Genomic DNA, 26,341 nt, shown 5'->3' with positions numbered 1-26,341 from the left:
CAATTCACACCGACTCAATTCACTGAATCGGCAGTCTACGGCTTTAGCCTATTCGGTTCAATTCCGACTTTAATAACACACTGGTCGAATGTTTAAAACTTCTTTCTGAACAGCCTCCACTGGCCAAGGCCGTCTCCAACTATGCTAATCTCTTGGTTTCAATTATTCTAAATTTTTACGATTAAGCATGGAGTAGCAATTTTGCTTCTTTCCAGAGGCTCTCCTCTTCTCTTTGGTTTTGATTTTAGCCTGTATTGTTAAATACAAGATCATGAAGTAACAACTTTGTTGCTTTGCTGGCACACCCAGGTCTAGGTCTGGGGCTGGCCTGGAGCCTTACTGCAGCCTAAGCCCAGCCTGGCTCAACCCAATTTTAATGAACTAAGTAAATAAAACATTCATATTTAATATATAAATATGGTATGCGTAATAAGAATGCATAAAAATATAATTATATATTATAATGTTACCGGACCAAATCAGGTCAGGCCAAGCCGAAGTCAGCCCAGGCTGGCCCGAGGTCTTATTTTACAGCCCCCTGCCTGACTCAAGCCAGTACCCGAAAGCCCCTCAGGTACTCAGCCCAACGTCCACTCTTACTCTGGGTTTTACTTTTTAGGCTATATCTCTCAAGTAAAAAATTCGACAACCAATGCAGATTGTTGGGAAGCGATTCTGGATTGGAATTTTGAGTATTTGCATGTAAAGAGAATCAGATCTGAAACCCATTTCTTGCGTATTTACTGGATCCCAAAGCAACTGAGTTGGACCAATACTGGCGACGGGGGATGTCGAGGGCCGCAGCTCAACTTCGACTAACAATTCAATTTTAAGCCGTTTTCTTTGAATGTGCGAAGAATGGACCTGCTTCTCATTCTGGTACACCACAAATCAGGCCTCCTCATGAGCTGATTAACGTCCATATTGGCTAGGAGCTTAAATAGTTCGGATCCAATCCGAGAATCTAAGGTACGTTACAAATCCCATACATTTGACTTGCAAATAACTTGTAGTCCTCCTTTTGTGGTTCCTGATTCTTTATTCTTGGAACCATTCCCTCTTTGGACGCGCTAAATGCTCCACATATGGCAGAAAAGGAGAAATTTTGCTCGACTCGAACGCATGGAACTTGGCTCAATCTTATCCACTGATTCTGCGGCTGATCAGTTGCCAGATCCATCTTCCTTCCTCTGAAACTCAAGAGCAGCTACTAGAGGGGGAGAAGGCAGGAAAAGAGCAAGTAAACCAAGGAACGAGATGTCAATGGCATCAACAATCCCTTCTATGAGACTATCATGCTCAGCCACATCATCTTCCTCAACCACAGCATTCAGAAGGGTCATCTCCAAGAAGCCATCATCCACCGTAATCAGGAGTTCCCAAGCCGAAGGCCCCTTAAGAAGACCTGTTGCACCACTGAGAGAACCAACACCACCATTGAAGCCAGTGCCTCCGACTCCTCCTTCTTCTTCTTCTCCAATTCTCTCCCCACCTCCATCTCCATCACCACCAACCAAGCCAGCTACTGCGGGGACGGTGCCTGACTCTCAGGTGCCGGCAACAGTGACAATTGAGTTCCAAAGGAGGATGGCGAAGGAGCTTCAGGAATACTTCCGTGAGAAGAAGGTAGAAGAGGCAAATGAAGGACCCGTCTTTGGATTCCTTGGCAAAAATGAGATTGCTAATGGAAGGTAAATAGCAGGCTTTCTTTATGAAGTTGTTTACTTTTTCTAGCGACTCGACTCTGCCCAATGTTTTTATTCTGCAGCTTATCTGAATTCTGGACAACAGTTTTTTGTTAAAATTTGTTGGATTTGGGTGTAATCCATTGTTATTCTACTGAAAATTGCAAATGGGCCAAAATTTTTCTTTTTCTGTTTTTCTATGTTTCGGAAACCAACGAATTTTCTCGAGGTAATTAGGTGAGTTATTGAAGCAACAAACAAAACTATGTCGACGTTCTGCAAAATCTAGATAACCTAATGTGTGGCTGGCTGTAATTTTTTAAATACTGGATGCAGCCAAAAAAGTTATTGGGGTTTGGATTCAACCGACAGTATCCTGAATTCTATGAAATTTAAGGAATCCGGAAAATTTTCGCTGCACCTAAATATCAGTTTGTCCAGCAAATTTTGTTCCAAAACTTCATTGGATTTGGTTGCAACTGTCAATTGCTCTGTGGGGAACTACTAATCCTATGCATTGCCCGAATAAATCTTTTACGCGATACTGTGAATGTTGGTTTGTACTTTGTATTAGCAAATACGATAATTTTTTCTTCTGCATGAAACATTATGGAGTCTGAGTAGTTATTCTGATGTTACAGATGGGCAATGTTCGGGTTTGCTGTTGGGCTGCTGACCGAGTATGCTACGGGTTCAGATTTTGTGGATCAAGTAAAGATTCTTCTCTCTAATTTTGGTATTGTAGATCTTGAATGATCTATCCCTTCTTATTGTTCTCAACCTTGCACTTTGCCTTGTATCTTTTATCGTTCCAAAGCTTCTCTTCTTTTTCTTTTTCCCCTTTGTATGAAAAAAATCTGGTTCCATTCTCATATGGTGGGTACAGATGTATAGGAAGTAATTGTAGGATTGCCATCAAACATCTCTCTTATTCATCGTGTAATTCCATTCTCATTTCAATTGAATCGTGCCATTATAGTAAATCTGTCACGTTTTCCTGCAACGAGCATATGAGTGAAATTCGATTATTTAAACGCTACGGATGGATGCAAAAGAGGTGTTTTGTTTCCGCTTGGTGTTTGAGAATGCAACCACCCCTCCCCCCTCTCTCTGACACACAGAGGAACACATGCGCATGCAACATGCACTCCCACCCAGACAGGCACATTCACACTCATATCCAAGCATTCGATGTCTTCATGATCAACTGCAGCAAGTTTTGCTAGTCATTATCATCCTGAACATTACTATCCTTAAAGTCAACTACTGAAACAAAAGCTATGGTATTTCAAAATACAAAATATTTATACGGAACTTGTTAAACTTAAGCATCTCCATTACCATTGCTGTTCTTGCCTGCTTTAGTTGCACCAGGGTCACATATATCATCATCTGTGGTTAGTTGAACAGGTAAATTGTACCAAGTTGCGTAAGTTGCCCAATTTTTTAACAGTTATTGGAGAATGAATTACGTAATATCAAGAATGCACGCTGATGAAGGCCATCAAGGGGGTGGTTGATGCCTTGATAGATTCCACCAGGATAAACCAAGGTAGATTCATTCAAGGTGTACGGAGCAAGAAACAAGAAGTTGGACCTCCTGTAGTCTGAGTTTTCTCTGTCTTCCTTTTAACATAAAATGCATATGGAGGATGAAGCTTACCATGGTAAACTTCACCTGTTTTGGATGGCCTCTTTTTAAGCGAAAGAAGCCCCGTCCCCTAAATGTTAAAGTTTCCTTTCCAACAGTGCATTGAAATACCTCAATCAGTATAGACATGTCTGTGTTGTGTTGGTAGGTCAACTTAGGGGTCGTTTGGCAATGGGAACAGTAACAAACTGTTCCATGGGACAGATTCATGAACAGTTTGTTACTGTTCCCATTGTCAAACTGCTTTTGAACATCCTTAAATTAGATCCCTAATTAAAAACAAGCTTGTCTAGCTCATTTCTGAATATCCACCTGAATCGAACAATAATATCAGAACCCGACAATTCTGCCCCCAGTCTGACTTACTAATGGGAATATTTTACCTGTCAAATTCTACCTGCTTGAACTTGTCTAAAGGCGATTCACTGTGGTTCGCTTTTGTGTTATTGACACCGCCATTATCGTGCAATAAGCCCCTCTCTCCTCTTTAGCAGTTCCAGGGCGCAAGTAAAGTGAGGAACTTTGTATTTTGTCAAGTCAATGCAGAATGATTGATTACAGAATGAAGTGAAATGAGGGAATCCTATATTGATTGGGGCCCAATCATTTTCATTAATTTCATCATTTCAAATTCCGTCCTGGACGCAGGAATGGATTTCCTCTGTCTTCAAACTGCCTTTGCCACATTATGTGTCATTTGAGGAATCCAGATGGTACACACTTATGTTCACAGAGGTTGCGCATCTATGCATCTCGCAAGCCTTATATATATAAAAGGAATTCTATAGTTTCTGTTATTGGACAAAAGAGAAGTCAATCTATAACTTTGGTAGTCCCTGATTTCAGACAGGTGACAATTCTTGGGCTAAAGCTAAAGATGCCTGTGTTGCTCCGGGAACAAGCAAGCAAGCAACTATTTCATGCTTGTTCTGCAAATGTAAAGCTCCGCATAGTAACCCATATACAGCTCAAGTAACATGATGTAGGGATATTGGACCGCCTACAACTAGGGCTGGGAAGGAGATGGCCCAAACTCGTTCAAACTTGTAGAATAAGGTTCAGTAAGCCAAACATCAGAAATGTTCATCTTGGACTCAGCGGTATACGCTTGCTTACTAATGCATAAAATGTTATACCATTTTGTCTTGCAGCATGTAGATGTAATTTCCTTTTTTTTATTATTATTAAAAGACTGGCTTGTCCCGAGGGGTACTGCATAGTTGGTCGGACTGACAGAGTGGTAAAAGGTCTACACTATTTCCATAGACACGATGCTTAATTGAAATGTTTATTTTGAGACAAGTAAATATCAGTAAGATGGTGGCCTAATCCTAAATGGTGGCGTCCCTTGCCATATCTATCCCACATTGAACCTGATTCCAAGATGCTAGCCGGTCAGACTCAGTAAAAGGAAATTGAGTTTGATTTAAGAATTTCTAGCCAAGTCCAGATGATATATTATTCGAATGGATCTCCTAATAGAATCACGGACAATTCGGGTTGCAATACTACATTTTGTCACTGGAATTCTTTTCTAATTTCATATATCCAATTGATTACAAGTGCCAATAACGACGTCGAAAAGACCACCTCAATTTGGCCTTTCTTTGCATTCTTTCAAATTTTAAAAATAGTGTCGATCTTTTTGCAGTGCCAAAGTCAACTTTCATGTTACGGCTTGCTACTTGGTGGATGATGGTTGCTTCCAAAACAGTGAAGTCTTACTCTAATTAAGCTACTTGATTCAAGCATTCTACAGGAAAGGTCTAGAGATATCCAATTGAATAAATGTAAGGCTATAGAAATCAATTGGCTTCATTCGTACCTATATCCAAATTCGTTTATTTCATGTATTGCATTCGAAAACAAGCACAACTGCTCAAATGGAACCTTCGCTTCACTTTACAAAATCAAAATAAGAGAAAACCCTTTTCTGATCAAGTGCTAGAAGAGCCAGTAGCATGGCTAATGGCAACCAGAACGTACGCAAACTTCCTCCCCATGTCCAGCTTTCTTCTTCAGCTTTCTTCAAGCCCCAGCACAGCACGACGAACACCATGAAAATCAAGAGCTCCACAGAAAGAAACAAGCAGGTGCTCACAATGATGATCGCAGTCCGAACCTTCATCATAGCGATTTCTTCGTTAACCTCGAATTCCACAAGCCCGTATGAGGCAATACCACATACTGCCAAAACCAACAAGAATTTAAAGCATCGAATACCTCTCGAATCATTAAGCATATCACAATTTTGTTTATCATTATCACAACCCTCTTCCATTTTTAACAGCAAGAACTCTTCTTCGGCAAGTGGACTGTTCGGTTCAGAACAATCTTCTTCTAGTATCTCTATGATGGAGCCCATAATCTGCACCACAATGAAATACATAGAAGAGAAAACGACCAACAGCAGCACCACCATATGCAAGACAATATCTTCGAAAGCAGTTGTAGAGTAACAAATGAATAGCACCATAAAAAGGGCAAAGGAAATGGCTATGAGTGTGATATAAACCCATGTTATGATGAGTTTCATCCAAGTACCAAGAATTCTCCATGACAGGTCGTTTAGTGTGAGATGCTTCTCCTTGGCGCTGGCGGTTATGGCCGAATAGATAGTCACGGTCGCAGAGAACAATGAAGCTGTTCCTAGCGCCAAGATATAGGTCGCTTCCCTAGCTGCAAATCTGCATAAGACCTGGCCAACTTTAGAACCGAAAAATTTCAGTACAGATCGATCCTCTGGTGAGAGCACTACAGAAATAGAGAGCGTTGGGGCATCAAATACGTGTGATACAAACATGAGAGAAAGAAGGAAGAGGGACAGGGATTTGAGTGAGAACAAGAACTTGGTATTGGTTAAGGCTTTTGGGGACTCCATGGTAGTTTCAAGAGTATGGAAAAAGCTGAGTTCTTGAACATATATAGATTGAGGTTGCCGCATGAATGGGTGCCACCTTATACACAGTATCCCCAGCTAGGTTACTGGGTAGGACGCCATTCGAATGAATCAGGATGATGGGCATGGAAGCAACAAATGACACATGCAAAATTGACAGGATAACATCTAATTCTGATGACGACGTCACAAGCCTGGTCATTTTTTCAGCCACTTAAGGAGATGCTATTCGGCTAACATAAGGCGTCCTAGTCATTTTCCGGGAGCTGAAAAAGAGGTTGTCAATGAAAAAAGACCAACATAAAAGGACAATTAAATCTATATATAAAATGACAATTAAATCTATCCATCTCTTCATTTGGCGCACCCCCTCATCAGGTGGTGACGGTTTAGATTTTTTGTTGGATACTCGGCTTTTGAAAATGGCTGGCCTGAGTTACTCTGCAGAGACAGGGACAGAGAAGGGAGAGGAGACAGTAGCAGTAATATGTCGAGTCGTTTTAAAGGAAGATTGCATCTTGAATGGAAATATCGAATCTACTGTAAATTGGTAGGTTTTTTTCCTTTTTCCAATCTATGACGAGGGCGAGCAAACGTTATCAGAAATCATGGTACTGTGATGGCAGAACCCAGTTTTGACTTCATAAACTGAGCATGTCATTGGCTTTTTCTTGCAGCAAACTTGTTCACAGTAAAGGGCACTGCAGTTTAAATGAGTTTAATGAAAGATCTCCCAAATATTAAATGGGAAAACAGGGTTAACTGGGATGGACATGTCTATTCATCTTCCACCCACCTCTGTTAAGAGTGAGAATATTCTTTCCCCTCGTCACTTCAGCAGTGGAAGAGTGCCTCCTACAATGTATTTAGGTCTGCGTCTCTCCCCTTCGTCCTTGCCTATTTTAATTTGGGATGAAATCTTACTGAAAGTGTTGAAAAAACTGAAGATTTGGAATGGCAGAATGTTGTTATTTGCCGGTAGAATGTGTTTAATCAAGACTGTTCTCTATGTTCTGTCTGCTTACTGCTTCATGATTCTGAGATGTCCCCCAGTTATTGCTAAGAAATTGGAGTCCCTTCATAAAATTCTTATGAGCAGAGGTTGATGGTGACGGAAAATTTTATCCCTCCCTATTGAAAAAGGGGGAGTTGGCTTCAGGCAAGTTGAGGAGATGAATGTGGCTTATTTGGAATATTTTGCCCGTGGAGTATTGACCAGTGAAAAACAATAGGCTGCTAGTTGTAGATCTAAATACCTGCGTGTTCACGGTCTTTGGAATTTTCAAGATTCTGAAAAAAAATCCTCTCCTTTATGGCCTGTTCATGTATTATAGGCAAAAAAAATGGTGGTTAAACTCTAAAATTTTCAACCCTATTTGGCTGTCTTTGCCTTCTAATAGGTGGCTGAATGAGATTGGCAACTCAATCATCAAAGGTGCTCGTGTTTGCACTGTAATCCTTTGGTTTAATTTTAGCTTTTGTTCTTGCCAGCACATCTCCTATTGTGCATCATTCTAATAATATTAGATAGAAGAAATGGTCACTGTTGATTAAGTACGATTCGTTGGCAGATTTCCTTGGCTCAGAAGAAGATCGGATGATCTGTTGCTTTGAGCTCTTTTGAGTTGTTTGTTTTCAGTTGTTCCTTTATTCATGTATTCTTTCTGCTAATCAATAAAATGGACGGGGACGTTCCCCTGCCCGCTTGCAGCGAATAAAATACCAGGATTTGCTGTACAAAACTAATGACATGTTTGTTGACGATTCTTTCAAAATTTCGCATTAAACTAACCAATAGTACACGAGATCATGTGCGCTCGAAAGGAATTATTTTGAATTTTCTTGGGTATAAAGAAGCAGCCATCATAAGGCATCAAGAAGGTTCTCTAAGTGCATCACGAAATCCCAACCTCCAATTCATTTGCTAACATCGATTTTAAAATCAGAATTGACTTGGAACAGAAAATCACTGTTATAACTGTACAACTGACAAATAGACATCTATCACAGGAAAAATATTTTACAAGAGGCATGTAAAGATTAACTAACAGACTCATTCTCCTGATCAACGAGTTGACTACTCATACAGACGGCATAGTCACATCAACTCCAACGAATGGTACAAGATCCAAAATGCCATTCAACGCGGCATAGTTCCACATAGACAAATCAATAGCTCCAAAAATTGCAGGAAACAAGATAAGCATGAGAACTAATATTAGAAAGCCAATATAACATTTTCTTTCACTTTGCATCCATTCATACGGGAAGAGAAAATAACTCGAAACGATGGGCGGAAAGGCATAGATGGTGTTTAACAGGTCCATACTCCATAGACATCAAACCATTCAGGTCAACCAGGAAACTTCGCAGGGATGATCCACACGTTTTGCTTAGCAAGCAATCTTTGGCTGCAAGTGAATTTCTTCGCCTCTCAAAAGTCAATGCTCGGATGATGCCAAAATGTTGATGACGAAAAGGAATTTCCCGGCACTTGCAGCATTAGACACTGCACCGCCAATTCCCAAATCATTAGCCTGTTCTCAGGTTGAGTGAGAAGGACTCCATTGACCTGACCCTTGAGCACCACCGCCAAAGCTCGTTATAATCTCTATATATGTTTGGCGCACCCTCCCCTTCGTTCTCTTCATCGGAAAACCAAATCTCTGAAAACAAAATGGAGCTTGTCAGGAAGATCGCAGGGAAGATCAGGCGTAAAAAGGACGACCGCCAAGCAGAAGCAGAAAGAGGAAAGGACAGGGAGGTGATATGCATCAGTTCGGATTTCTTAGAGGCTTTGGAGAACGGGTTGCCAGTCCGGCTGGAGGCGGCCACAGACGACCAGCAGACCCAAGAGGAGGAGGCAGAGGAATTGAACAGAGAGAAATACAAGTACCGGCTGGTCGGTAAGTTCTGCGACACTCATCCCAACATCATAGTGCTCAACGCCAAGGCACGGTGGCTGTGGAGCGTGCCGAAAAGGGCCGAGCCGCTGGTGGTGCCCATCGGAGAGGACACCGGTTATTACCTCATCAACACGGAGACCAAGAAGGAGATGAAACGGGCGCTCAAGCGAAAGCCCTGGTTCTTCAACTTCCAGATGATGAGAGTATTCAGGCCTCGAAATTTCGGGCCCTCCTTCGATCCCCAGCTGGACGAAGCCGGAATCCACCTCTGCTGGATCAATGTGCCCGATATTCCGAGCGACTACACCAAGGAGGAGGTGGTTCTCGCCGTGGGGAAGCAAATAGGAATGCCCCTCAAAATTGAGTTGCTTGATGAGTCGAACGCAAGGCTCTATGTGGCCATAGACGTGAGCTCGCAGCCGGAGATGCAGAAGGAGATAATGCTGCGGAAGATCGGGGACGACGACGACGCCGCCGGGATCGCACAAAGGATCGTTTACGAAGAGGACACGTTCCCTCCGTATTGCTCTTCTTGCAGGACAATGGGGCACGCCGGCGGCGAAGATTGTCCATTTGAGACAAAATGGGAAGATAAGGACCCGTCGATTGAAGAGGAAATGGGCGACGACGGGTTCATCCTGTACAGTCTGCACTACGCCGGAACCACCATGGACGAAGCTTCAATATCCGAAGCGGCGGACACCTTGCTCACCTTGGCAGCGGGCACGCGGGCTGTGCGTGCTCCGTATAACGTGAAGTACGTGTACAAAGATGGGACGTACGTGGGAGAGGCGCAGTTTGAACTGCCCATTGTGGAGGATGAGTTTGGGATCTCCCTTGTTCTTGGCAACGCTCCTCCCAAGAGGTATACCCTGGAGAATTTCCCTGCCTTACAGTGATAACGAAAGCTGGAGAGAAGGACATTGTTCCGATCAAACTCTACTGCAAGAATGGCTCCAGAGTTGCCGATTTTATGTGATTGTTTGTTGTTCTTGTCTGTTAAGTGTATATCTATAGTATATATATTGCATTTGTTTTGTGGATTGAATTTGCATAATAAGATTGAAGATATGTGTGTTCTAGCTGTTGACCTTGGTTGGGAGATTTCTTATGAACTTTTATTATTTGTTTATATGTGTAGTCATAAAATTTTATTCATGAGAACCAGGAGCTTCTTGTGTGTTAATTGAAAGCAAATGGCAACGCATAAAAATGAAAGTCAAAAAGTTGACAGGTATCCAGCTGTTGGTGCTGCAGTACGTATGCAGAAGATCTGGATCTCAACATGGATACAATGGATCTGGATCTCCACATAATAAGTAGTTGGACCTTACAAGGTCAGCTCAACCTCCAATGGATGGATAGTTGGATACATGAACCCTAAGCTGCTTAAGAGCAATTAGGCCCGGACTATCTGATTTCACAATTCAAACCGTCCAAACTTTCAAAATTTTAGAATTCCTCTTCACATATTTATGTTTAAAGATAATAATATATCGTCTTCGGTCATAATTGTGTGAGTAATGAAAAAAAAAACATCTTCAATTTTCCATTTGAGTACAATTTCTTGGTCAACATTTGATCGTAATATAATAAAATTGAGAAGATGGAATCACTTCTTCCTGGATTTTCCGAATCTAGAGGTAACGCCAGGTTGGGACACCCGGGATCTCACGGCTCTAAACCGAAGTAGGTCCAACTTTTCAATGGAAAACATATAAATGCATCTCATCCCCTCAATTGATGTGCACTGAGACAATTTTGGATTTGTGCCCCTCTGTAAAAATATATAATCCCATCTCGACCCTGCATCGGCGCAACTTAATATAGAAAAATATATGCAAACATTGGAGTCAAGGGTGTCACTGGGCTAAGCAGATGATGGAAACCTCTATCCCTGATGACCATTTTGTTTTTGAGAAAAGCCAGAAATGGGAGTGTTAGAATCACGACACTGAAAAGCAAAACAGGAACATTATTATTCGATATGGGCATTCGTGATACATAAAATAATAATAATGAAGATAAAATTAATCGTATTTTATGTACCAATCTTAGCGTGAAATGTAGCAGCAGTTGGTTGGATGTTTATGCTTGTGGAGAACAGATGAAATATAAAAAAGTTAAAAGTTGAGAGGATGAGATGTTTTCAGGCATCCAATCCTCGCAAAGACAAACCAAAAAGTAATAATCAATAGAGGACCTCAAATATGAAAGCAAAGCTGCAGGGGAAAAAAGATTGACCTGCTACAAAGCGAGACGAGAGAAAAAAAGACCTTCCACCGAGACTTTGACAGCTTCAACTTAGCTAAGAAGCCATACTGCAAGTATGCGAGAAAAGAAGAGAAAACAAGAACATCTTTGTTTATTATTTAGAGTCAATTGGAAGGATAGTAACATTCACGGATGGATGGTTAATGGTTTTAGAAAAAGAATATCGTCAGTCTATCAGCAATTTACACATTTCTCTGTTAATAGAAAGGAACCCTTTTAGCCCCTAAGAGGTGTTCGATGAAAAAAACATCGTTCTATGAAGATCAAAGAAGAGCATATGATGAGAGAACTATGATTTGATGTGAGGTCATCTCCTCCACGTTATTAATTCTTTCACCACATACTCTCCACAATGAAGACATCTCAAGCTACCCAACGCTTTTACAATATTACCACCATTCATTACACCACCATCAATTGCTATTAAGAGACGTATTATTGCAAGTAACATACACACAACCTCTTCGATCTTCACTTCAAAAAAATGTAACATTGCACATGACACTGTTTTTAACTTTTTGTCAATGGACTACGTACCATGAAATGCTGCTTTTATTGAACAAAATCACATAAATAAACTTGATATTTTTAGATCATAAGAAAATCACGAACATTTAATGTGTATATTAAATTTTACAAAATGAGTATAACAGTAGCTTTAGATTGGGAGGCACACAAAGTCTACTGCATATCGCGTTTTCATAACTTGAACTGTAAAGATTGATGATACGAACTTATCAGTGAGGTTGATTTCGAAAGAAACATTCTTAAATCACTGAAAAGCTGGATGGTGTGCCCTTCAGCATTATATTAAGGCTCCCTGGCAAGTTGTAGGAAGCAAACAATGGAAAGAAAAGAAGGTAAAATGTGAGTGTGCTTTTGAAATAAAAAGGGAACAGAGTAGGCTGCATGTCGACAGCTCGACAATCTCCCTCCCTCTCCCTGTACACAAAACATACATAAGAAGAACAGTCAAAGTGCCGACGTCGACACAGTTCTCCCTTCCTCACCCAAATGCACAATATACATATAAGTCTGTGTGTACTGTGTATACTCAAATATAATGAGTTTTAGTTAGATATAATATATTTTTAAGTAAAAAAAAAAATGTCTTTTTGACACGGATGAGAATTGTACAGTAAAATCTACTCAGATTTTCATACATCTTTGCAAGGAATACTCTGCTAAAACGTACACAATATACCACCATAACGGACGGTGTTATTAGAAATCAACAGCAATCTATGCGCGTCGCACCGCGTTCTGTGCGCCCCCGAATGAAAAAATAAGTGGCTCACCTCATCCATCTATCTGGAGTGGTAATGGAGTAGCTTCGCTCTCTGTAAAACACAGCCATGTGGTCATCAAGCTTAGCGCGCACCTCGAAAAGAGAGAGTTCCTCTTTCCCCTTTGCCAGATCAGTGTGCGCAGAACGCATTGCGTGTCTTTTCAGCTAAAGCAGGTCCTCAACAAACGACGAGAACTTCGGAGGCGAAGCTCAAAGTCCTTCACTCTCTCTCTTCCCTGTGACCTCCCGACGGCATGCCCTGGCACATCTTGCAGTCGAAGTAATAGATGGTATTGAGAACATCGCTCAGAACCACCATCACCGCACTCAAAAGCCCAACTAAGAGCAATTCAGTACCAGTGCTGCTGCTGCTGGTGCTGCCACAACCGATTCTATCGCCGGACAGGCACCACCACCACCCGGTACCATAACTTAAAGCTGCCTGAAAACCGCCTAAAATCCACCCGGAAAGTCGCCTCTCTTCCACCAGCTCCCATCCGATTCCTACTGCCTCCAGCCCCCACCTACCCTCCAAGACGGAAACCACCATCCCCATGCTCAAAACCACCATAATGTACACCCTCAAAATCAACAAACCACCCCATGCCACCACCACCCCCACCGTCGTCCGCATGAGCCCGCCGAGAGCCATTACACCGGCTACACGTGCGAATTGATCATAGGCCTCCCTGAACACCGTGACATAAAGTGACGTGATGGCGAGCCTCCACCAAGTTTCTCTCACAGCGGCCATTGCCAGACGGAATTTCGGTTTCTGGCACATGTTAGAAGAGGCTGCCAGCTTAATGGTGGTGACGGTAGACATGACGGAGAACACATAAGTTGGCAGCCAATAGACGGCTTTGTATTTGAGGAGGTGGCGGACATTGCCGGCGATCTCGCCTTTTACATGGAGGGCAGTGACACCGCCCGGTAACCACGGCAAAAGAGATTCTTTGTAAGAAATCTCCTTTCGGAGGGAGACGACGGAAAGGGAGAAGAAGAGGAGGAGGAAGATAGGGATAGAAGCGAGAAGGATGGTGGGGAGGAAGGTCGTAAAGTCTGCGAGAATGAGTCTGAAGGAGTCTCTTATGATAATGTGCGCCTTCCTCTTAGTACGGAGATCTTGTATGGTGGTGCACTCGCCTTCACCTTCTGCTCTTTCCATCTCTTCCTTTTCTTTTTCCTGTTTTCCTTATAACTGAACAGCCGCCGGTTCCTGTGGATCGCCGAGAAAAAATAGTGTTTACTGCTTCTTGTTCAGACACGTTACACATGTTGGATTGTGGCCATGAGCCATAACCAACTCATTTTTGACATGTAATATTCTGTTTGCTCGTTTTCTTTCCTCTGCTACCAATTATCATCTCCCTGCTGCCGGACACACCAACCGGCATCGACTAAGCGTCTTAGCCGCCGGAAACATCAATCACCGGCAGACTGGACGGGAGGAAGAAGGACAAATTCAGCCCAGTGGAGCGTGAAGCTGTCAATTGGGACAACTCCCATCGCTGGCAGCTGCTGCAGAGAAAAAAAGGGAAAAGAAAAAGGAAGAACAGAGGAAGAGGACGAAGAAGATTTTTTTTTTCCTTTTTTCTACTTTATTTCATTTGCTCTGTCTTTTTCTTTCTACTGTAAAGCCCGCATCGCTTGAGCTTTCTTTATCGCCTTGTAAGCTCCGCGGGCTTAAGAAACCAAGCGAATCAAACAAAAAAAAAGGGAAATAGGAGGAAGGAAAGGAGAGACTGTCACAGTCACAGCCAGACTGCAAGGGAGCTCGGCCGGCTGTCATCAAAAAAAAAAAAAAAAAAAAAAACAAAAACAAAAAGGGTGACGCCCATACCTGAGGCCGGATCCTTTCTCCGGCCAGAATCCTTTCTCTGTTCGACCAGGAGGCTGGAACCTCCTTCAGAGGCCTGAATCCTTTCCTCTTGTGTCGAGGTCACTGGAACCCTCGTTCAGTGAGAAAAAGTCCTCTTCTATTTCTTCAGCTGCCACTAAAAAATAGCGCAAACCGTGGGTGAGCCCGTTTCGGACAGAGGCCCGCCCCTGCCGCCGGCGTTCCGGCTACTCACTGCAGCCGATCACCGGAAAAACAGCCGTCTCTCCCTCGCTGCAACCCCAAAACCCAAGTGTGAGGAACATTTGGAGAGAGAGAGAGAGTGAGCGAAACTGAACGATGATATTCCGAACTTGCGGTCAGGGCCTTTTGTTTTCACAGCAAAAACTTACAATTTCGCCCCACTAATTTTTATTTATTCACAAAATCAAACCCGCAACATTTTTTAATCACAATTTCCTAAAAGGACAAGCACTTATCAGATGAAAAAACACCCCTTGTTTTGTCAAGGTTAAAAAAAAAAGTCCTTTTTCTTTTAACAAAAAACATTTATTGTCGAGGCTTTGGACTTTAATAACTAAGCACATCCATTGTATTGAATGTTGCTGCGTAAAGCATACTTGTAGTTTTGAAAGCATACTTAGCAAGACAAAGCAAATTTATAGACCATGTTATTATTACGTCGGACAATGATCAACTATAGTTAAAACTCATAAGAATCAAACTAACGACTGGACTTTCACCTACCCGACAGCTCTATCAACTACTTATGCCCCTGAAAAAGAGTGATGCAATTTGGAAGAAAATTGGTCAGCTACGGGGTCCCCGACACCAATGACTAGACATGTAGTTTATTGTAAATGGGACAGGATGTCCAATTTTTATAATTAAAAAACTAATAAGTTTTGGACATAAGTTTGACGGTAGATTCCTTATGCAAAAGTTCATTAAATAATCAAAGTTTTGACAAACAATTATATGTTGATCGTCGAGCCACGAGTTCAACGAAAGGCAACCATAAAAAAAATCAAGAGAAATCATGAGGCACCACCTCCTAACTGAACATTCTAAGGCACTAAGATAAGAGGGCAGCAAAGTCAGGCTTTTATTCCTTCGATTCAAAATTTAATAAAAAAAATTATCTCTCAAATCAGGTATTTATCGATGTTAATTAATTTTTATTTATTTTGTTTAGTGAGTCGCTTCCTTGGTTACAATCTCACGTTTTATTGAGAGAGTTTGAGAAAACCCTGACTTTGAACTCTTTTTAAATTCTTCTTGGCAATAACACGTTTTTTATTTATTTTTTCCAGTCTTTTCTTTTTCCTTTTACTTCTTTTTCCTTAACCAATTGTGGGCTTTGAGGAATTCTTTTCGCAATTGAATGCATATTAATTTTTGAGTTCATTTGATAGTGAAAACACTTTGTAGTGAATTTATCTTAAAAATTAGAACAGATTCATGAAACACTAACACTAGAACTAGAACTCAAATTCATGTCATAATTACAAAGTGTTATTGCTATCAAAAGACCCTTAATATATTATATTTTTATTTGATATGTGTTGTTGGATGCATACGTCTGCTGAAAGATAAATATAAGGGTTTCAGATTTATGACGTTAATCATGCGCTAGCTAGTCTTTACCAATTTTTGACCCAAAATAAATTTGGAATTGAGTTTCGCAAATGGCTACGTTATAGTCCTCATTGTTGTGTCATTGATTATGATATATTTCTACTTACTCTACTTTTGCCATTTGACTTGTTAAATGCGTGTTTTCTCATTCATTTGATGAATAAAACAAATAATGGCAAGCTTTTTTGAATCTCGAAACCTTGTGTTGAAGAGGGCATGAATAATTCTGGGAGATGTTACGATTTTTTCATTGCATAGTTTCAAAATTTTTAACATGATTTAAAATATAATTTTTAATATAAATTAATTAAAATGTTTAAAAAATTACATTTAAAATTTTGATTTTTCAAAAATATGAAGTGGGGATCTTTCTTCGCTTCTCATCTCTCCCTCTGCTTTGATCAGTCTGATTCTTTCAGCATTCTATCAACAAGAAAATGACAACGATCACATCATTTAGAACAAAAGAGCCGCCACGACGACTATCCTTCGACGCCACGGTCGCCGTCAATTTTCGAATCATAAAGTTGTTAAGAGGCACCATACCAGCCAAGTTCACGATTTAGCAGTTCTGAAAACCACCCAAAGCCTAATCGGAAAACCACCAAGAAAGCCCACCTCTCCTCTAAGACTGAAACCACCACCTCCATATTCAAAACCACCAACGAGTACACCCTCAAAACTGCTGATTTGCCACCTACTTAATGTAGTCTGATTTTTTTTTGTTTGACTTGTGATTTTGCCAAACTTTAAATTCATCCTTCAAATTTAAGAATCTATTATTCAAAGGGGAACAGGTTCTAGAACATAGGAACGTAATTCATTACATATTCTTTATTGAAAACCGTGGATTTGAGGGATAGGTTCTTAGATCCCAAAAATAACCTGTGATTTTAGATCAGTTTTATTCAAACCATTCGAATTTGTATTTAGATTATTAATGAATTGCGTCTGAACCTTCGACGTACCTTGAAGGCATTGTCTTAACAATTCTTACCCAAATTTTATCGGTGCAGTCGGGTCTGGACTCACTGAAAGAGAAAGGATCCACAATAAGCTTTCCCTCTGATGCCGGAATCTTACTAGTTTTTACGGTTGACCACATTTTTGCGGTGCCCCGATTTCCGGCGGGGAAACGTCGGGAAACTGCGAGATCGGGGCAATCCCTTTCGTACTCGGGGAAGAAGACGATGAGGAGGCGGCCCGGTATCTCCGGCCTGCAAACTGCCGCCGCTGCCAGGGTGAATCTCCCTCTCTCTCTAATCTAGGGTTTTCGAAATCCCTTGTTTAGTTTGTTTCCTTCATGGGTCTGTTGCCTGAAGTTCCACTATTTTCTTTGTAAGGACCAATATCGATTGCTCGGTGAGAATGTCGCCAAAGTCAGGACGGATCTTATGAAGGAACAGCTTGCTACCTTCCGGTCGCAGTTGGAGGAGTTTGCCCGCAAGCACAAGGTGATCATGACCTCCCCCGTTGCCTGCCTCCTTCCCTTAGCCTGACGTCCTCTCTCTCTTTCTGTTTCTTAGGATCCTCTCACGCACACTTTTTGATTGTGATCTTTGCTCTTTTTTCTGTTAAGCTGAGAAAAACCTTGAATTATAGGGAAGTTAGGAAATGATTACCGAATTCTGGCTCTGGATTGCCTTACGTACGCGAGAAGCGTCGCTGCTGACTAATTGCGGCTTGCGCCTGAATTCATTTGGTAGATCAATCTCCAGCAATTGATTATTGATGTGCTTTGGGGATGGGGAATTTTTACTTGTAATTATTCCTTTTTGAAATTCAGGGGCTTCGAATTGAGAAAGTTCTTGTTTCATTAAATCTATTGAAGTTTTATAGTTTTGACCGCTAGATTGGAATCATGAACTGGTGAAAAATGTTATTTGTGACACAACAAGTCCTGGGGGCCAATTTTGCAACAAAATCCAATGATTCGTCCTGCTTTTTCGAATGAAGTCCTGCTATGTAGCGTAGAGGTAGCCCTTGTATGAGTAGTATGTTTCTTACATCTTGTAAGTTTGTCACAGATATGTCCTTTTGAAACTGAGCTGGTTTAATTCTATCTTGTGTTATCATTGTACCGTATACTACTGTAGAATTCCTGTTGAACACAAAACAATTCATCTGTCTATACTGCAAATTTTAAGCTTTTGAAAATATATTTGTTCTTCCAACCATATCTTGTTCTGCTTTCTGGTTTCTCTTACCCTTCACGTTCTTCTTTTCCTTCTTGGTGGGGTGTTTTCCCTGGCAGCGCAGAATGACATCCGTAAGAATCCCGCATTCAGGTCACAGTTTCATGAAATGTGTGCAAAAGTTGGTGTGGATCCATTGGCATCAAACAAAGGGTTTTGGGCTGAGCTCTTAGGGATTGGTGACTTTTACTATGAACTTGGTCAGTAACTTTTTGCATCACATTATTCAAACAGGTTACATTCTGTTTCGGTTTTTTGAATTTGGTATGATTTATTAACCCAATGCCTACTGAATGTGTAAAAGAGCTGCATTAGAATGCTTAGAATAAAACAGCATTGATTTTGAATATGGAGTTGTTTTCTTCCCCCTGCTAAGTTGATAATAAAATGTGGTGATGCAGGTGTACAAATTGTTGACATATGCTTGGCTACCAGGCCTACCAATGGTGGGTTGATCGATTTGCTGGAGCTCTGTAGCCTTCTTAACCAAAGACGAAGGGCTGCACGTGATACGGTATCTGAGGATGACTGTCTGCGAGCTATAAGTAAACTTAAGGTATCTTTTCCAAAGATTATTTTTTGAAGGTTACTGTACTGAATTGGTAAAAGCTACCCTTTATTATGCAAGGGATCTGCTCCCTCCATCTGATCTTTTCATTATGGTTTATGTCATGGAATCATGTAATTTAAACTTGGCATGTTCAGTCATAGCTGACACTTATTTGTAAATCATGCAGGGTCTTGGCAGTGGCTTTGAGGTTCTTTCTGTTGGGAAAAAAAGGCTAGTTCGGTCAGTTCCAACTGAGTTGAACAAAGACCATAATGAACTTCTGGAGATTGCGCAGGTTTGTTCCACAAATGAAACTTCGTTATTTCTGATATATGCTCATAACTCATCCATATCAACGGAGATAATGTTGTAACGTGCTTTTCTTGAAATCTTGTGAGTAAAATGTGTCCATGGTGATGTCACTGCCGATAACTTTGTTGTGGTTGATGGCATTTTTTCGTAATTGCCCCATAACTTTCTTGATTTTATATGAAAAACATTCTTCTTTGCAGATGCATCTCTCTTGTGGTTTCCTATTTGTATATGCTTTTTGTTATGGTGGTGATAGACCAAACTGACCACCTATATGTTTTCTATCAGAAATGTGGGGGTTTTCCAGCATATGAGGGCAATGAAAGATGAAACCAATTTTCAATTTTTGTTTATGATCTATTGGTTTTCTTCGAGCGGTCAGGTTAAGTGCAGTTACCTCTAGTAAAGTTACAAAGTTTGTAATACAAGAGCTTAAGACAATCACTATATTATTATTTTCTTAATTCAGTGGATATCATATGACAATGGCTCCTGACAGAGGATGGACTATTAAGCATATAAAAAGATATACAGAGCTCTGAATCATAGTCATATGGGTTCATTCTTTACATGGAAAAGTAGTGCCGCAAGAATGCAGACGCAACCTTCATTTTATTGTGTACATAATATACAGTATGCATTGAAATGTAGGAGATAATGGAAATATTAGAACCATATGTCCCTCAACTCGAGATGTTCAGACTGTAGCATTGAGCCAAGGTACATTGTCATTGTCGATAATGCAGTACATGTACATTGTCATTGTCGATAATGCAGTACATGATTCTGATTACATTAACACTCATGTTAGTAAATTACTTAGAGGAAGATAAAGAAAAACTGTTTGTACTTTATCATGAAAAGCATCTTCTCAGTTTAAAAGTTTTTTTTGTGTATTTTTACTTGATTTTGGATATAACTGGCTGAGTTATCAATGATTTTCTCAACCAGGCAACACGTATTCTGTATTTTTTTTTTTGTGGATTTTGGATGCAATTCTAGTTATTTCATGATTTACTAAATCAAGCAACATGTAAATTTTGTTGATTGTTCTGTTAAATTCATGATCTCTCTGGTGGAAGGAAACAACCATCTGCTGGGAAACCACCAGCTAAGTAACCTACATGGTCATACTGTAGTTTAAGTTATGGTGTCTTCTGTTAATCATTTACTTTATTTCCCAGACTCAAGGGTATGTGACCGTAGAGGAGGTAGTGAATAATTTGGGGTGGCCACATGGACGTGTAATTGACGCCCTTGAAACTCTACTAAAGGTAGGTCTGCCTTTTTGTGTGATTTTATTGGCTTAAAGGGGGTTTTGTTCCTGATCAGAGTTTAAATCATCTATGGTGTGTGCACAAGCAGGAAGGTCTGGCTATGATTGATTCTGGTCATCGGGATAGAAAGCGGCGCTATTGGTTCCCTTGTGTAGCTTCCATTTCTTCTTCGGCAACTGGTGGTGATGGTGTGAAAATTTGATATATGGGCAGCAAATTGATCATAGACTTGTTTCTGTATTCCACAACTTGTTTCAAGTTTTGCTGCTCTGATGGGCTCTTTTGATGCGACTAAGACAAGGAAAGAAACACAGAAGTGTAGCAGAAATTTCAAAAGTACAGATCTTGAATTGAAACTTGAAATCATGGTCAAATGATGTAGGCCACCGAGCTCTTACATGATAAATTAATGCATCAAGAGGGAATGCTTTCTCCGTTTTGTGTGTACTTGAACAGCTCGTTCAAAAATATAGTTTTTCTTTCGAGACACCGCAAACTCTCATCCAATTTATATTATGGAGATCCCTTCCCCAAACCCATACGTGTTTCCACGGGTCTTAGTGTAACGGTTTTGTCGGGGAATATACATACCCATATTTTTCCACCACGATGAGCATATGCTGTCATTATGCGTCACCTTGCTTTTTAAAGCTCTACTTGGATGTTCCATCTCTCTCTCTAAGTTGTTTGCTGTACTTGCAGTTCAATTATAAAAAATCAACTTAAGTTTTATTGTGGTGGCTAGTATTTGGCGAAGAACATTTGCTGTTGCTAAAATCAAGAGGATGTCGGTCCTCAATAGATATTTTAGTTTTGTGCTATTATTTTCTTCGTTTTGTATATATTATCAACAAAATTTGAACTCGTCATAGTGTTCAATCAGACACTAGTTGTAGGTGATCTTTGCCATTTTTGCAATTGTTTCCCATGATTTTTTTTCAGCAGCTGTAACAAAGTTGCAAAAGTTGTTCTGTTTTGAGGGTTGTATTACTATGGTCTCAAGTCAATATTAATAAGGAAAAAGTAAAGGTGCCTTTCTCTCAATAGTCAAGCCCCTCCGATCTGAAAAACTGCAGCTCATCTTGCTGCCTGCTTTGATCTGTCAGTGAAAAGGACTTCACATACTGTAACATGTGTAAGTGCCAATCTTTTCAAAGCATCCTGCAAGTAATTATCTTCAAGTCATTTTCAAGCTTAAGAACGCTATAATTTACACTTAGTTAGGAAGCGCATTCTTTTGCACGTTGGACCACAAAGGCATCACATGAAATGACTAATACCAACTTTCATGTTCCAACTTAAAATCTAACTCAAGCTACCTCTTCCGCAGCTGTTAACCTACTTCATAACCTGCATAATTGACCATCTAAAAGGATTACAAACAGGAAGCAAAATGGTAATAAGAAACATCACACTATCTTGGATCTTTCTAAAGTTTTAAATGTAAAATCGACACAACCACAGTCAAGGATGTTGCATATGTGTTTAAGTCATCAAATTTAACCTTTCATGTAAGAATGTAGTTTGCCGGTTTTTATATAGTCACACTTAAACTGCATATCAAAATCACTATGCAACAAATCGATTGAAGTGTTCTGCGAAACATGCTTGTTTGCAAGTCATGCCATATGAAGGATGTTTGCCTTGAAGCCATGCCTGATGGAGGACTCTTGCCCTACAAATCAAGTGCTCTACCATATTCGTCTCAGTTGATTAGCTCCTTGATCAACAGTCATATTTGTTGATAGCTCCTATTTGGTTTCCTGAACCATGTGACAATCTTCCATCTGATTAGCATAGTGAATGGCCTTTTTTATTTCAATAAAGGTTCAATGTCAATCTTTTTATCTTCTTTTCAAGTCAATCGTCTTGCAGAAACTTGCATATACATGTCGCTTGCACTCAACAGACCTTCAACTAATATTTTGTTATAACGACCATCAAATAACCAGTGGCTATGACACACCATTATAACATAAGATTTCTCCAGTGTCCTTGTCCAGCGACCAAGTTTTGAGGAAAGTTTTTCCTTCAAACAAAAAGCAACCAGCTTAAACCAGTCGCTATCTATGGCTTATAAGCAATATGGTCGTCCATCCCATCACGTTGACGGCGAGCATTCGCTTTGTTCAAATTTATATTTCTATACATAATTGTAACATACATTCCTATCATTTCCTTCAGTTGGACCAGACGTAGTTTAGACTTTTACCATATTTCAGTTGGTTTACCACATTAAAGAGGTGAAAGCGAGATAATACTGCTCCCATTCTGACTTTCTTTTTCCCTTCTTTATATATGAAAAGAAAAAGAAAAAAAAAAGACAGATCAAAATACTTTTATCATAAAGTCATGTAGAAGCTGCTGCAAGTGGTGTTGGTGCACCTGCTTGGGTTAGTGGCTGGTAGGCAGCAAGTTGCTGGTTCAAGTGGCATGAACATCCTATTCCCTTTCGCCAGTAGAAAGGAAGCGATGCACTAGTTCACACGAAGTGCACACTTTAACTTAAGTTTTGGCGCAATTTTAGACACTGAGAGTGAGAAGAAAGGAAGGAAGCGATGCACTAGTTCGCATGAAGTGCATGCTTTAACTTAAGTATTGATGCAATCTTAGACCCTGAGAGTGAGAAGAAAGAGGAAAGAAAAAGGAAAGAAAGCATCTGGGCCAATGGGATTTCTTCCCACTTATTATCAAAAGTCATCTAGAGACTGCCTTAGATCATTCCTCCTAAGTTGACCTTTATTTGTTAGTAAGCTGCACAATTATGCAATAGAACTTCAATTCTTCTCAGGTCAATCAAATGTTTCATTAAGATCAAGGACAAAGCTCGGGTTTGAAACGAATCCAGCACAATAGACAAAGACAAACCAAGTCAGGTCCATGTGTAATTCTTACTTTTCTTCTTCAAATTTCACACTCTTTGATTAAAAAACAAAAACTTTGGATACAAGAATCGAATCTCAGTGTCATCTCATCTCATAGCTTCGAAAAAATGCCAAAACGGAGACGACCTCGTCGTTATCTTATCGCTAAAATGATGTCTTCCGTTCCGACGCGTGCAACTAAATATTCAAACCGCGACGAGGAAGGAGGAAGCCAGTGACGCAAGCAACGCCCCACAAACACAAAATTGTTATTTAGATGAAAGCTCTTAAGTAATCACAAAATCAACCTCATGTTCTTTATTTCTTTTAATCACAAAATTCAAGCTCATGTTCTTTAGATGAAAGCTCTTAAGTAATCATAAAATACTGTGTGTTATTATCTTTTTCTTTTAAATTAGTGCCTAAATGATTCGCTCTCTCTTCTTAAAAATCAAAAGTTGTATTGTTGTTCATTTATTTAAACTGAAACTAGAAACTATTGTTTTGGTTCCAGAAATCAAAGGGGGCACAATGATTTGAGTTTTGCCAGTCGAACGAAGAGTTTGATTAGAAATGATGGAAATTCGAGCTGGTTTTTTAGAATGAGGAGCTAGAAGTCGTCACGTTGAAGAGGGAAAAAGTTGAATCAAAATTCTTCCACTATCCTCAGCAATGCCGACGCAATCTTTCCACTCGTCCAGTTATTAAAATAATTTTTATCCATATGTTATTATAATAATGTATACTCAAAAAGTTGTTTGCACGAGAGCCCTTTTGGTGACAAAGACAAGACGCAACAGGATATATATCAGGATATTTTTCAAGTTATATATATATATATATATATATATATATATATAATCACATCACTTAATTTTTCAATCTCTTGGATGACCTTTCATTGGCATCAATGTTGATGTATTTGTAAAATGTAAAAGCTTGCTTGTATGATATCAGATAATCACATCTTTTAAATGTAATTTTACAATCACTTGGATGACCTTTCATTCGCATAAATGTTGATGTATTTGTAAAATGTAAAAGCTTGTTTGTATGATATTAGACACATAAGTTACGTCTTGGAGCTGAAAAAATCGCATTAATTTTTATGAGCAATCTTTGTCAAGAATCACAAACACCATTAATGCGACATTTTGTCAAGCCTACCCTGGTACGGCGACAATTATAGCCGTCCTTTTAAGAAAAAAGGGCCATCTAGTTAATTGTTTTGTGAAATTACTGTTCTTAATTTTTAAAGAGCTGCCTTTCTGGTATTATATATGCACCCGAGTTTTTGTAAATGACATTTATTTTACTAATCTAAGGAGAAATTATCTACAACGTGACAAGTTTTGGTTTGTAAAAGAAATACTGAGGTCATTCGGCCCACTGAGTAGTTCATCTAAACTAATATTTACCTTTTGTTTTCATATGAACCAGTTTAAGTAATTTCTGAAAACAACATGCTAACAAGAGCTATCCTAACTATGATTCTTTAAGATGAAGGACATCAGGATTTTGATGCCATAGTAGGTCTTCTGACACCAAAATGTGAAACCTAATCCCATCTTCACCAATTAAATATAATTAATTGTAGAAGAAAACGTAGTTTAGTTAAGAAATACTTTTATCTACTTTTCAAATAAAAAAATTGATCAAACATCAACGTCGAAGATCAAAGGCCAAGCTAACTTTCTAATGCCTATACCAAATTACTCTACTTAAAATCAACAATAATTGAAAGAATATGATCGTGAATGTTTATTTAGCTGCAATTTAGAAGATAATTCCAGCTTAACAATGAATCACGTTTGGAAGAAGTTAGAACTCGGAAAGACGAAGAACAGGGGCTTACAATATTCTACATAAAATTTGTTCCCTGTCAGATTGAATTACCGTCTTTTTCCGCCAAATATCTAAGAATGATGTCATGAGGCTTCAACTTTTTTCTCGTCGGATTCGTCTGTTTCCATCTCTGTGGGCGGCTGCTTTCTTCCCATCATAAGGGCCCACCGACTCGGTCTTGCTGCCGTTGAATCAGATTCGGATGCTCCTGAGAGGGAGAGTATATCCATACTCGTGTCGTCTCTGTTCCATCCTCGTCCTCATTTCTCTCTCTCTCTCTCTCTCTCTCTCTCTCTCGGGATGTCGGTCTCCCATCTTGCTGCTGCTGCTGCTTCTTCTTCTTTTTCTTCTTCTGCAGATTTCCGAATGGCGAAGCCCAATCGCCTGCTCACCCTCCTCCTCCACGTTCTGATCATGGTGGTCGTCTTCTCCGTCGGGCTTCTCTTCCTCGGCATCGCCATTGTCTTTGTCATCCACGTCTTCCTCATCCGCCGCGCGTTCGAATCCTCACCTGATGAAGACTTCCCTTCTTTCGCCTCTCGTTCTTCTTCGTGGTCTTCTTCTTGTGGGTTGTCGAGGTTCGACCTCCAGCGGCTTCCCTGCTTCGACTACCGAAATGGGTATCCATCCGACTGCGCCGTTTGCTTGGAGACATTCAGATATGGTGAAAGATGCAGATCGCTGCCGTCTTGCAGGCACAACTTCCACGCTCACTGTGTCGACGCGTGGCTAGCCGTAGCGCCCGTCTGCCCCATTTGTCGGACGGCGGTGCGCCCGCCGGATTGATCATGGTTAGACGGATCCGATAAGATTTGCTGAGAGAATGAATCCGTAATGATGTGTAAGATGTAAAGAAACTTCAACTGTAATTTTCTCTGAACCAAGAGCCCCATTCACTTCAGGGTGTAAATCAGCTTAGACCTTCAAGTTCATGGAGGTTAAAAGCTCGAAACTGAGGGTGCGTCTCTTGGAATAATCTAGCAAGCGTCTAGCTAGCCCCAGCTTGTCGATCAAATGAAAAAAAGAAAAGGCAAGATAGAAATGTAAGTCTCTTCCCACTCTTGGGTTTTGGTAATATATGGAGAATGTTAGTTCGTGGTTCTTGAATCACAAGCAA

General features: G+C 40.2%; 5 protein-coding genes across 5 annotated transcripts; 3 read left to right on the top strand and 2 right to left on the bottom strand.

Moving 5' to 3' along the window:
* The first annotated feature begins 1,041 nt into the window (after positions 1–1,041).
* Positions 1,042–2,668, top strand: LOC116252966 (light-harvesting complex-like protein OHP2, chloroplastic). Its single transcript, XM_031627628.2, has 2 exons — positions 1,042–1,691; positions 2,327–2,668. The coding sequence occupies exons 1-2, from the start codon at positions 1,258–1,260 to the stop codon at positions 2,439–2,441; spliced, it is 549 nt and encodes a 182-aa protein (XP_031483488.1). The 5' UTR covers positions 1,042–1,257; the 3' UTR covers positions 2,442–2,668.
* A 2,510-nt stretch (positions 2,669–5,178) lies between these two features.
* On the bottom strand, positions 5,179–6,427 carry LOC116253467 (uncharacterized). Its single transcript, XM_031628290.2, has 2 exons — positions 5,560–6,427; positions 5,179–5,458 (listed from the first exon to the last, which is right to left on the bottom strand). Exons 1-2 carry the CDS (start codon positions 6,278–6,280, stop codon positions 5,355–5,357), a joined length of 825 nt encoding a protein of 274 aa, XP_031484150.2. The 5' UTR covers positions 6,281–6,427; the 3' UTR covers positions 5,179–5,354.
* Positions 6,428–12,439: 6,012 nt separating this feature from the next.
* Positions 12,440–14,899, bottom strand: LOC116253642 (uncharacterized). The gene is made up of 2 exons (XM_031628575.2): positions 14,547–14,899; positions 12,440–13,922 (listed from the first exon to the last, which is right to left on the bottom strand). The coding sequence occupies exon 2, from the start codon at positions 13,869–13,871 to the stop codon at positions 12,924–12,926; it is 948 nt and encodes a 315-aa protein (XP_031484435.1). The 5' UTR covers positions 13,872–13,922; positions 14,547–14,899; the 3' UTR covers positions 12,440–12,923.
* Positions 14,900–17,049: 2,150 nt separating this feature from the next.
* LOC116252093 (vacuolar protein sorting-associated protein 22 homolog 1) lies at positions 17,050–20,949 on the top strand. The gene is made up of 7 exons (XM_031626150.2): positions 17,050–17,422; positions 17,525–17,635; positions 18,441–18,576; positions 18,778–18,932; positions 19,114–19,221; positions 20,423–20,512; positions 20,604–20,949. The coding sequence occupies exons 1-7, from the start codon at positions 17,372–17,374 to the stop codon at positions 20,715–20,717; spliced, it is 765 nt and encodes a 254-aa protein (XP_031482010.1). The 5' UTR covers positions 17,050–17,371; the 3' UTR covers positions 20,718–20,949.
* Positions 20,950–25,430: 4,481 nt separating this feature from the next.
* On the top strand, positions 25,431–26,341 carry LOC116252355 (RING-H2 finger protein ATL56-like). The gene has a single exon (XM_031626553.2). It carries the CDS (start codon positions 25,525–25,527, stop codon positions 26,008–26,010), a length of 486 nt encoding a protein of 161 aa, XP_031482413.1. The 5' UTR covers positions 25,431–25,524; the 3' UTR covers positions 26,011–26,341.

Source organism: Nymphaea colorata, chromosome 4 (genome assembly GCF_008831285.2).
Source record: "Nymphaea colorata isolate Beijing-Zhang1983 chromosome 4, ASM883128v2, whole genome shotgun sequence".
NCBI classification, from domain to species: Eukaryota; Viridiplantae; Streptophyta; class Magnoliopsida; order Nymphaeales; family Nymphaeaceae; genus Nymphaea; species Nymphaea colorata.
This window is presented reverse-complemented; position numbering and strand designations above follow the sequence as displayed.